This window comes from Manis pentadactyla, chromosome 1 (genome assembly GCF_030020395.1).
Source record: "Manis pentadactyla isolate mManPen7 chromosome 1, mManPen7.hap1, whole genome shotgun sequence".
Classification (NCBI taxonomy): Eukaryota; Metazoa; Chordata; class Mammalia; order Pholidota; family Manidae; genus Manis; species Manis pentadactyla.
Window position 1 is genome coordinate 180,684,804 of NC_080019.1, and position 13,348 is coordinate 180,698,151.

At 36.2% G+C, this 13,348-nt stretch overlaps 1 protein-coding gene across 5 annotated transcripts in view; it reads right to left on the minus strand.

Annotated features, from left to right (window-relative positions):
- The window catches only part of LMLN (leishmanolysin like peptidase), a 121,839-nt gene that overhangs the window by 84,671 nt on the left and 23,820 nt on the right, over nt 1–13,348 (minus strand). For all 5 annotated transcript variants that reach the window (XR_005028718.2, XM_057503598.1, XM_057503614.1 and 2 more), the window contains exon 6: nt 12,903–13,081. Coding sequence is in view for 4 of the 5 variants with exons in the window: in XM_057503598.1 (XP_057359581.1) it covers nt 12,903–13,081 (179 nt within the window). In the remaining variant the exon portion in view is untranslated. The remainder of the gene's footprint in view (nt 1–12,902; nt 13,082–13,348) is intronic.

Below are 13,348 nucleotides of genomic sequence, written 5' to 3' on the forward strand. Positions count from 1 at the left end.
AAAAGGAAAGCTAATTATATTTTAGTATGAATTTGTAAAATATGTTAATATATACCAAAAGAAAGGAATTGGCTAAAAAATTTAAATTCTAACACTATTTTACTTGCACAATCTGTACATGACTTCAGCATTTCACTATATTCACAGGCAAAGGTAAAGACAAGTAGGTAAAGAAAAAACTAGATAGACAATAGGACAATAAGCAAATCATTCAGGTTGTTGGCTTTTTTATCTCTATCTTGCTATTTGCCTGCACTCAAGGGATAATTTGAATAACTGTTATTACATAATAATTTAAATTAAGGTAACTTCATTCACATGTAAGTTTTATATTCCCATCATCTTCTTTCATATTCTATGCCTTCTAGAGTCTAGAGAATTCTGTAGCTCTGTCTGAGCCTAGAACCTGAGAGTCCAAGTGCTGACTAGGACCTAGAGTAATTCAGTCCTTCTACCACTCACCCATTCTTCCAAAGCTGTGGTAAACAGACAGTGGTAAGGAACCCCAAAGTCCTTTCTCCCACCACTACCTTAACATTTTACTATGGAAATACTACAAACCTTACCAAATTGTGATAATCTATTTATAAAGCAATATTTGCCTTATTTAAGTAAAAAATACATACTTTACTTTCTTCATATTTGAAAAAAACAGACTTAGCCAAAGTATGAATATAATTCACTTAGCAAAACACTGCCAGAGTGACTTCTAAAATATAAAATGGATGTCACTGCCAGGCTTAAACCCATCAGGGACTTCCTGATTAGAATAAAACAGCCTTGTCTACCTCAACAATGCATCTGTTGAAGCTTTCATCTTCAAACACAGAGTTCATTGAAGCGACTTTCAACAGCAACAGGTACACATGGCTTTTTCCTAAAATATGCTCATTCTCCAGCTCTTTATTTGACTAAAGCCTGTCAATGTTTATATCACACCTAAAGTTTCATTTTTTGAAAGAGGCTTTCTTCATCAAATTGATATAAATTGTTTCCCTTTTTTGTTCTTTTTTTTTGTTAGATATCCCTAGTTCTTTCTACAAAATATGTATCACTTTATGAAATCACATATGCAGTTTTAAGTATATTTAACTAATATCTGTCTCCCTTCATAATTTCTAAGTTCCAAAAGGCAGGGAGACATGTCTGTTTTGTTCACCAAGTCTGACAGCAACATATTAGACACTCAAATATTCATGAAAAGAATTAAGGCAAAACAGCAGTTTGGAAGGAAAGCTTTGCTTCTATCAAAAAGATTGAAAAAGAACTACTGGAGATACTGCTATTCCTTATAAATCATCAACGCTCTTTTCATGAAAAACCAAAATCTTTCCCCAGATATGAGAAGATATATACATGAGTAGTTTCATATTCACAGATAAAAAGAACATTATTCTTTTATATACTCATTCAGATCAAATGTGAATGAAATGTTAAATTATTTTAAAAACAAATATGATATCATACATCACATTAACAAAAAGGAGGATAAAACCCACATGATCATCTCAATAGATGCTGAAAAAGCATTTGACGAAATTCAACATCCATTCATGATAAAAACTCCCAACAAAATGGGTATAGAGGGTACATACCTCACATAATAAAGGCCATTTACAGCAAACTGACAGCTAACATCATACTTAATAGCAAAAAGCAAAAAGCTTTCCCTCTAAGATTTGGAACAAGACAAGGATGTGAACACTCCCCACTTTTATTCAACATAGTACTGAAGGTCCTATCTACAGCAATCAGACAACACAAAGAGATAATAGGCATCCAAACTGGTAAGGAAGAAATTATACTCTCACTGTTTGAAGATGACATGATTTATGCATAGAAAACCCTAAAGACTCCACCAAAAAAGATATTAAAACTAATAACTGAATTCAGTAAAGTTGCAGGATACAAAATTAAAACACAGATATCTGCTGTACTCCTATATACTAACAATGAAATAAAAGAAAGAGAAATCAGGAAAACAACTCTATTTACAATTGCATCAAAAAGAATAAAATACTCAGAAATAAACCTAACCAAGGAAGTGAAAGACCTATACTCTGAAAACTATCAGACCTTCATGTGAGAAATTGGACACCAAAAAATGGAAATCTATTCCATGCTCATTAATAGAAAAAATCAATATTGTCAAAATGGCCATCCTGCCCAAAGGAATTTATAGATTCAGTGCAATCCCTATCAAAATACCAACAGCATTCTCCAACAAACTAGAACAAATAGTTCTAAAATTCATAAGGAACCATAAAAGATCCCAAATAGCCAAAACAATCCTGAGAAAAGCTGCGGGGATTGCACTCCCTAACTTCAAGCTCTACTACAAAGCCACTGTAATCAAAACAATTTGGTACTGGCATAAGAACAGACCCATAAATCAATAAAACAGAAGAGAAAGCCCAGATTTGAACCCACACATATGTGGTTAACTAATGTATGATAAAAGAGCCATGTGTATACAATGGGGAAAAGATGGCCTCTTCAACAACTGGTGTTGGCAAAACTAGACAGCTACATGTAAGAGAATGAATTTGGATTATTGTCTAACTCCATACATATGTTAACTTGAAATGGGATCAAAGACCTTAATGTAAGTCATAAAACCATAAAACACGTAGAAGAAAACATAGGCAAAAATCTCTTGAATATAAACATGAGCAACTTTTTCCTGAACACATCTCCTCAGGCAAGGGAAACAAAAGCAAAAATGAAAAAGTGGGATAACATCAAACTAAAAAGCTTCTATACAGCAAAGGACACCATCAGTAGAATAAAAAGGCATCCTACAGTATGGGGGAATATATTTGTAAATGACCTATGCGATAAGGGTTAACATCCAAAATATATAAAGAATTCACATGCCTCAACACCCAAAAAGCAAATGATCCGATTAAAAAATGGGCAGAGGATCTGAAGAAACAATTCTCCAAAGAAGAAATCAGATGGTAAACAGTCACATGAAAAGATGCTCCACATCACTAATTATCAGGGAAATGCAAATTAAAAGCACAATCAGATATCACCTCACACCAGTTAGGATGGCCAACATCCAAAATACAAGTAACAACAAATGCTAGCAAAGATGCAAAGAAAGGGGAATCCTTCTACACCATTGGTGGGAAAGTAAATTAGTTCAACCATTACGGAAACAGTAGGAAGGTTCCTCAAAAAACTAAAAACAGAAATACCATTTGACCCAGAAATTCAACTCCTAGGAATTTACTCAAAGAAAACAAGATTCCAGATTCAAAAACACATATGCACCCCTATGTTTATCACTGCACTATTTACAATAGCCAAGAAATGGAAGCAACCTAAGTGTCCAGCAGAAGATGAATGGATAAAGAAGAGGTGGTACATGTACACAATAGAATGTTATTCAGTCATAAGAAGAAAACAAATCCTACCATTTGCAACAATATGGATGGATCTAGAGGGTATTATGCTCAGTGAAATAAGCCAGGTGGAGGAAGACAAGTACCAAATGATTTCACTCATTTGTGGAGTATAAAAACAAAGCAAAACTGAAGGAACAAAACAGCAGCAGACACACAAATTCCAAAAAGAAACTAGCAGAAGGGGTTGGGGAAGGTGGGTAGGGAGGGAGAGAGAAGGGAACTAAGGGGCACTATAATTAGAAATCACACTAGAGATAAGTCACGGGAAGGCAGTACAGCACAGAGACACAAGTAATAACTCTATAGCATCTTACTATGGTGATAGTGACCACAATAGCGGGGAAGAGGACTTGATAATATGGGTGAATGTTGAAACCACAGTTGCTTGTGTAAAACCATTATAAGATTCTGCATCAATGATACTTAAATTTAAAAAAATATTGTATATCAACGGTACTTCATTAAAAAAAGAAAGTGAAACTTCTGTTTTACAACCTACCTCCTCTAAATTTCACTAACAGAAGTACTGCATCAACAATTCGGGTTGCTTATTTTTAGGGTAGCCAACCATGGTGGTTTGCTCAGGACTGAGGAGTTTCCTAGTATATGGGATGTTTAGGGAAGCTCAGGCCAAATTGGGATGGTTAGTAATCCTAATTATTTCTGATTTTTTCTTTAGCATATTCAAGTACATGTACAGATTTTTTAAACAAGTATGTGTGCGTACACAATCCATAGTTCAAATTAAGATAATGAACCACAATTTTGCAGCACTATTATGAAGGTATATTTCTCAAAGACACCTACTTTAAGAAAAAGTATCTCATTTTATCAAGTAATTTATCATTATTTAGTTCTTCAAATACCACTTTTCCTTGATATAGAGACAATTATAAAATATAAATTTAATTACAGATTCTCAGGAAAAAAGGAACTCTCCCTCTCTCTCTCTCTACATATATATTTATATATATATATTTTTTACTAAACAATAGTATATATGTGCAAAAATATAAAAAGCACTTTCTTCTTCAGTAATATACTCAATGTTTGAATCTAAGCCTTTTCAGCATTCAGAAGCTGAAGATTGTGCATGTTTGTGTGTGTGTGCATGCGTGTGTATCTATTTTTTTAAGGTATCATTGATATACAATCTTATGAAGGTTTCACATGAGCAACATTGTGATTATTACATTCACCCATATTATCGAGATCTCCCCCCATTGCAGTCACTGTCCATCAGTGTAGTAAGATGCTATAGAGTCACTACTTGTCTTCTCTGTGCTATACTGTCTTCCCTGTGACCCCCCCATACATTATGTATGCTAATTATAATGCCCCTTAATCCCCTTCTCCCTCCCTTCCCACCCCTTCCCTTTGGTAACCACTAGTTCCTTCTTGGGAGTCTGTGTGTCTGTTGCTGTTTTGTTCCTTCAGGTATGCTTTGTTGTTATACTCCACAAATGAGTGAGATCATTTGGTACTTGTCTTTCTAAGCCTGGCTTATTTCTCTTAGCTCCATCCATGTTGTTGCAAAAGGTAGGATTTGTTTTCTTTTTATGGCTGAATAATATTCCATTGTGTATATGTAACATATCTTCTTTATTCATCTATTGATGGACACTTAGGTTGCTTCCATTTCTTGGCTATTGTAAATAGTGCAGTGATAAACATAGGAGTGAACATATCTTTTTGAATCTGGGATCTTGTTTTCTTTGGGTAAATTCCTAGGAGTGGAATTCCAGGGTCAAATGGTATTTCTATTTTTAGTTTTTCAAGGAACCTCCATATTGCTTCCAGAATGGTTGAACTAATTTACATTCCCACCAACAGTGTAGGAGGGTTTCTTTCTCTGCATCCTCGCCAGCACATGTTGTTGCTTGTATTTTGCATGCTGGCCATCCTAACTGGTGTGAGGGTAATATCTCATTGTGGTTTTAATTTGCATTTCCCTGGTAAATAGCGATGTGGAGCGTTTTTCATGTGCCGTTGACCATCTGAATTTCTTCTTTGGAGAAGTTCCTGTTCATATCCTCTGACCATTTTTTAATCGGGTTATTTGCTTTTTGGGTGTTGAGGCATGTGAGTTCTTTATATAATTTGGATGTTAACTCTTATTGCATAGGTCATTTACGAATATATTCTCCCATACTGTAGAATACCTTTTTGTTCTCCTGATGGTATCCTTTGCTCTAAAGAAGCTTTGTCGCTTATGTAGTCCCATTTGTTCATTTTTGCTTTTGTTTCCCTTGCCTGACGAGATGTGTTCAGGAAAAAGTTGCTCATGTTTATGTTCAAGAGATTTTTGCCTATGTTTTCTTCTAAGAGTTTTATGGTTTCATGACTTACATTCAGGTCTTTGATCCATTTTGAGTTAACTTTTGTGTATGGAGTTCGACAGTAATCTAGTTTCATTCTCTTACATGTAGCTGTCCAGTTTTGCCAACATCAGTTGTTGAAGAGGCCATCTTTTTCACATTGTATATCCATGGTTCTTTTATTTTATTTTAATTGATCATATGTGCTTGGGTTTATATCTGGGCACCCTATTCTGTTCCACTCATCTATGGGACTGTTCTTGTGCCAGTACCAAATTGTCTTAATTACTTTGGCTTTGTAGTAGAGTTTGAAGTTGGGGAGGGTAATTTCCCCCAGCTTTATTCTTCCTTCTCAGGACTGCTTCAGATATTGGGGTCTTTTGCGGTTCCATATGAATTTTTTCTTTTGTAGATAAATTATTTTTTATTGAAGGGTAGTTGACACACAGTATTACATTACATTAGTTTCAGGTGTACAACACAGTGATTCAACATTTATATACATAATAATTCTAGGTACCAGCTATCACCATACCAAGTTGTTACAATATTTTGACTATATTCCTTATGCTATACATTACATCCCGGTTACTTATTTATTTTACAATTGGAAGTGTGTACTTTTTTGTTGTTGTTGTGAGGGCATCTCTCATATTTATTGATCAAATGGTTGTTAACAACAATAAAATTCTGTATAGGGGAGTCAATGCTCAATGCACAATCATTAATCCACCCCAAGCCTAATTTTCGTCAGTCTCCAATCTTCTGAAGCATAACGAACAAGTTCTTACATGGAGAACAAATTCTTACACAGTGAATAAGTTACATGGTGAACAGTACAAGGGCAGTCATCACAGAAACTTTTGGTTTTGCTCATGCATTATGAACTATAAACAGTCAGTTCAAATATGAATACTCATTTGATTTTTATACTTGATTTATATGTGGATACCACATTTCTCTCTTTATTATTATTATTTTTAATAAAATGCTGAAGTGGTAGGTAGATACAAGATAAAGGTAGAAAACATAGTTTAGTGTTGTAAGAGAGCAAATGTAGATGATCAGGTGTGTGCCCGTAGACTATGTGTTAATCCAAGCTAGACAAGGGCAATAAAACATCCATGGATGCAGAAGATTTCTCTCAGAAAGGGGGGGTGAGGTTCTAAGCCTCACCTCTGTTGATCCCCAATTTCTCACCTGATGGCCCCTCTGTGACTGTGCCTGTCTTAGGTTGTTCCTCCCTTGAGGAATCTTACCCATCTCTGGCTAACCATAAACTGACATTTTAATGAAATAATTCTTCTAATCCATGAACATTGTTTATCCTGTTACCTATTTGGGCCTTTTAAATTTTTTCTAAAACTTGCTCTTATTTTTCTTTTTTTTTTTTTTTAAATTGAAGGGTAGTTGACGCACAGTATTACATTACATTAGTTTAAAGTGTACAACACAGTGATAAAACATTTATATACATAATTCTAGGTTCCAGCTATCACCCTACCAAGCTGTTAAAATAACTTGACTATATTCCTTATGCTATACATTACATCCCGGTTACTTATTTATTTTACCATTGGAAGTCTGTCCTTTTTTTTTTTTTTGTGAGGGCATCTCTCATATTTATTGATCAAATGGTTGTTAACGACAATAAAATTCTGTATAGGGGAGTCAATGCTCAATGCACAATCATTAACCCACCCCAAGCCTAATTTTCGTCAGTCTCCAATCATCTGAGGCATAACAAACAAGTTCTTACATGGAGAACAAATTCTTACATAATGAATAAGTTACATAGTGAACAGTACAAGGGCAGTCATCACAGAAACTTTCGGTTTTGCTCATGCATTATGAACTATAAAGAGTCAGTTCAAATATGAATACTCATTTGGTTTTTATACTTGATTTATATGTGGATACCACATTTCTCTCTTTATTATTATTATTTTTAATAAAATGCTGAAGTGGTAGGTAGATACAAGATAAAGGTAGAAAACATAGTTTAGTGTTGTAAGAGAGCAAATGTAGATGATCAGGTGTGTGCCTGTAGACTATGTGTTAATCCAAGCTAGACAAGGGCAATAAAACATCCAAGTATGCAGAAGATTTCTCTCAGAACGGGGGGGTGAGGTTCTAAGCCTCACCTCTGTTGATCCCCAATTTCTCACCTGATGACCCCCCTGCGACTGTGCCTGTCTTAGGTTGTTCCTCCCTTGAGGAATCTTACCCGTCTCTGGCTAACCAGTCATCTTCTGGGGCCATACAGGGAAATGTAAAGTTGGTAAGTGAGAGAGAAGCCTTATTGTTTGAAATGGTTAGCTTTTTATTTCCTTGCATATTTATGCCCTGTAGCTTCTATGCCCAGCATTTGTCTTGAGGTATCTTTACCACTTGGAAGAATTATGATACTCGGTAAATTTGATATGAGGCACGAATTCTATTTAAGGGTTGTAATTAGGAAGGAAGAAGAAAAGCTATAGAAGTAGCAGGCGGAAGAAAACATGGGAAGATTGATTATTTCTTTGACATAGCTTCTTGTAGAGTAACTTCAGCATGTATAGGTTTTAAGCTACTACTTAAATTGCACACACACATTAACATAATAGGAGTATAGTTACATAACCAAAGCATACCTGTAATTACCAGCCATCTCCAGTGAAACCAAGAAAACCAGTTAGGCACCTTAGGCATTTGTGAAAACTTATCTATGATATGGTGGATATTGTCCAACTGAACTTGAACAGTCTGAGAGAAATCAGACAAATTAAAACAACCCATTCCTGGGGAATGTTCACATCCCTTATGTTCTTTTAACAGTAAATAGTCTGTAGTTGTAAGATTTTGGAGCGCTACAATTTGCAATTCTCCTAATTCTTTGTTGAGTTCCAACAGTATAGATCCAGTCAAATTTGTTGTTTTACTGTATGCACAGGCCAGCTTAGATATCTCCTTCTTCATTCCCATGGCAAGTCCAGGAGCTGGTGGGATGAGTGCATCTACAGCTGTAGCAGTGCGTGGATCTTTGTTGGAGTTTTTTGATGATCATCTTCTGGCATGAGTTTTCCAGAGAGTGCTGATGTTGGAAGTTCTCTTTCATATCGTATCTTAGTTCATTTTCAAGGTAGCCCAATTAGGCTTTGATCTTCTGTATAAACGCAAACAGACCCTTTGCCTACACTTTTATGTGCCCTTTATACCCTTGTGTAGAACTCATTGGAGGTTACCACACAGGAACTGCCCTTTTGTTTTGTTTTGTTTTGTTTTGTTTTTGGTATCACTAATCTACACTTACATGACGAATATTATGTTTACTAGGCTCTCCCCTATACCAGGTCTCCCCTATAAACCCCTTTACAGTCACTGTCCATCAGCATAGCAAAATGTTGTAGAATCACTACTTGCCTTCTCTGTGTTGCACAGCCCTCCCTTTTCTCCTACCCCCCCATGCATGTTAATCTTAATACCCCCCTACTTCTCCCCACCCCTTATCCCTCCCTACCCACCCATCCTCCCCAGTCCCTTTCCCTTTGGTACCTGTTAGTCCATTCTTGAGTTCTGTGATTCTGCTGCTGTTTTGTTCCTTCAGTTTTTCCTTTGTTCTTATATTCCACAGATAAGTGAAATCATTTGATATTTCTCTTTCTCTGCTTGGCTTGTTTCACTGAGCATAATACCCTCCAGCTCCATCCATGTTGCTGCAAATGATTGGATTTGCCCTTTTCTTATGGCTGAGTAGTATTCCATTGTGTATATGTACCACATCTTCTTTATCCATTCATCTATCGATGGACATTTAGGTTGCTTCCAGTTCTTGGCTATTGTAAATAGTGCTGCAATAAACATAGGGGTGCACTGATCTTTCTCATACTTGACTGCTGCATTCTTAGGGTAAATTCCTAGGAGTGCAATTCCTGGGTCAAATGGTAAGTCTGTTTTGAGCATTTTGATGTACCTCCATACTGCTTTCCACAATGGTTGAACTAACTTACATTCCCACCAGCAGTGTAGGAGGGTTCCCCTTTCTCCACAGCCTCGCCAACATTTGTTGTTGTTTGTCTTTTGGATGGCAGCCATCCTTACTGGTGTGAGGTGATACCTCATTGTAGTTTTAATTTGCATTTCTCTGATAATTAGTGATGTGGAGCATCTTTTCATGTGCCTGTTGGCCATCTGTATTTCTTTTTTGGAGAACTGTCTGTTCAGTTCCTCTGCCCATTTTTTAATTGGGTTATTTGTTTTTTGTTTGTTGAGGCGTGTGAGCTCCTTATATATTCTGGACGTCAAGCCTTTATCGGATGTGTCATTTTCAAATATATTCTCCCATACTGTAGGGATCCTTCTTGTTCTATTGATGGTGTCTTTTGCTGTAAAGAAGCTTTTCAGCTTAATATAGTCCCACTTACTCATTTTTGCTGTTGTTTTCCTTGCCCGGGGAGATATGTTCAAGAAGAGGTCACTCATGTTTATGTCTAAGAGGTTTTTGCCTATGTTTTCTTCCAAGAGTTTAATGGTTTCATGGCTTACATTCAGGTCTTTGATCCATTTTGAGTTTACTTTTGTATATGGGGTTAGACAATGGTCCAGTTTCATTCTCCTACATGTAGCTGTCCAGTTTTGCCAGCACCACCTGTTGAAGAGACTGTCATTTCGCCATTGTATGTCCATGGCTCCTTTATCAAATATTAATTTGACCATATATGTCTGGGTTAATGTCTGGATTCTCTAGTCTGTTCCATTGGTCTGTGGCTCTGTTCTTGTGCCAGTACCAAATTGTCTTGATTACTATGGCTTTGTAGTAGAGCTTGAAGTTGGGGAGTGAGATCCCCCCTATTTTATTCTTCTTTCTCAGGATTGCTTTGGCTATTCGGGGTCTTTGGTGTTTACATATGAATTTTTGAATTATTTGTTCCAGTTCATTGAAGAATGTTGCTGGTAGTTTCATAGGGATTGCATCAAATCTGTATATTGCTTTGGGCAGGATGGCCATTTTGACGATATTAATTCTTCCTAGCCACAAGCATGGGATGAGTTTCCATCTGTTAGTGTCCCCTTTAATTTCTCTTAAGAGTGACTTGTAGTTTTCAGAGTATAAGTCTTTCACTTCTTTGGTTAGGTTTATTCCTAGGTATTTTATTTTTTTTGATGCAATTGTGAATGGAGTTGTTTCCCTGATTTCTCTTTCTGTTGGTTCATTGCTAGTGTATAGGAAAGCCACAGATTTCTGTGTGTTGATTTTGTATCCTGTGACTTTACTGTATTCCGGTATCAGTTCTAGTAGTTTTGGGGTGGAGTCTTTAGGGTTTTTTATGTACAGTATCATGTCATCTGCAGATAGTGACAGTTTAACTTCTTCTTTACCAATCTGGATTCCTTGTATGTTTTTGTTTTGTCTGATTGCCGTGGCTAGGACCTCCAGTACTATGTTAAATAACAGTGGGGAGAGTGGGCATCCCTGTCTTGTTCCTGATCTCAGAGGAAAAGCTTTCAGCTTCTTGCTGTTCAGTATAATGTTGGCTATGGGTTTATCATAGATGGCCTTTATTATGTTGAGGTACTTGCCCTCTATTCCCATTTTACTGAGAGTTTTTATCATGAATGGATGTTGAACTTTGTCAAATGCTTTTTCAGCATCTATGGAGATGATCATGTGGTTTTTGTCTTTCTTTTTGTTGATGTGGTGGATGATGTTGATGGACTTTCGAATGTTGTACCATCCTTGCATCCCTGGGATGAATCCCACTTGGTCATGGTGTATGATCCTTTTGATGTATTTTTGAATTCGGTTTGCTAATATTTTGTTGAGTATTTTTGCGTCTACGTTCATCAGGGATATTGGTCTGTAGTTTTCTTTTTTGGTGGGGTCTTTGCCTGGTTTTGGTATTAGGGTGATGTTAGCTTCATAGAATGAGTTTGGGAGTATCCCCTCCTTCTCTATTTTTTGGAAAACTTTAAGGAGAATGGGTATTATGTCTCCCCTGTATGTCTAATAAAATTCCGAGGTAAATCCATCTGCCCAGGGGTTTTGCTCTTTGGTAGTTTTTTGATTACCGCTTCAATTTCGTTGCTGGTAATTGGTCTGTTTAGATTTTCTGTTTCTTTCTGGGTCAGTCTTGGAAGGTTGTATTTTTCTAGGAAGTTGCCCATTTCTCCTAGGTTTCCCAGCTTGTTAGCATATAGGTTTTCATAGTATTCTCTCATAATTCTTTGTATTTCTGTGGGATCATATGAATTTTAGAACTATTTGTTCTAGTTCATTGAAGAATGCTGTTGGTATTTTGATAGGGATTGAGAAGCTGAAGATTTTTTAATAGATTTCATGAATCAACAATTACATAGCGTTATGGTAACAGACTATTTTTTGTAATCTATGATGCTGATTTTGACCTCTTTACCAACCTCAGGGATGACAGTATAATTCTCAAACATACTAGTGTTTCCTTTGTATCGTCTACTTGGTTCAACAATTAATTTCATATTTTCCTCACATGAATTACATATCAATAGAAGTGAAACTGCTCTTTAAAGTTGGCTAGTCTTTTGACACATAGATGACTGTTTAAGACCTTAGCAATGGTCTTTACAAACACATGAACTGGTTGCATTAACTCTGCTAGATTTTAGAATATTACAACATAGTCTGAGATGTGGCAATTTCTACTGCCTTTAATTGATTTGTCTGGTGTGTGACAGGCAATCTCCTGTATCTATAATAACAGTTCATTTCACTAGGAAATTTTTTTTTTAAATATTTCATATATAAAAGGTGGACTCTAAATTTTTAAGTGATAATTGAGCTAAGTCACAGACTTAGTATCAAATGATATGAAAATTATATGACAATTATTTTTAACATTTTACAGTTTTAACACATAAGTGCTAAAATTAAAGTTCAAACTGTTTCCTTAGAGGTATTCATTTGCAAAGAAAATTCTCTTGACAGGAGACCTTTTCTTTGGAGTTGGTAATGACATTACCATATGAATAACCAGACACTCTCCCCATGTCCCATCCCCATTCCCACCCCCCCAACTCCCATCCAAGCAGTGTGCTGTTTCCTAGTATCGGAGGCAATCTGGCAAATGTGAACTTCCTGTACTCTAAATGCTTATAATATGGTTTGTTTTAAGAGTTCCTGTATTAGATCTAGGAAATAAGTCTTGAAAAAGTTTACCTGTCCATTTTTGCTTCCTGCTGACAACAGGCTGCATAAGAGATGATGTTTTCATGGCTGCATCTCTCAGTGGCCAGAGCACCAACATAAAGAACAAAGTCTGCATCCTGGATGCCTTCTGGATCTGGCACAACCAATGGTTCACAGGGCCGCTTACCACCATGGCAGGCCCTGCATTGCTGTACCCATGATGGGTAACAAAAAATCATACCACAGACAAGGTTAGCTATAGGAACTTTTAACTTACAGTGAATCCAGACTCTAGATACATATGATTTAACTGTAACTTATTATCCCTCAACTTTTAGAAAAATCTGTATCTCCCTCTACTCAATTCCTACCTTTAAAATTTTAATTTATTTTACTAATACTTCTACTTTATCTAAAATGATCATAAGTCTAAACCTTAATTAAACCAAACAATTGTTATTTTAAAAAGCAGCCAA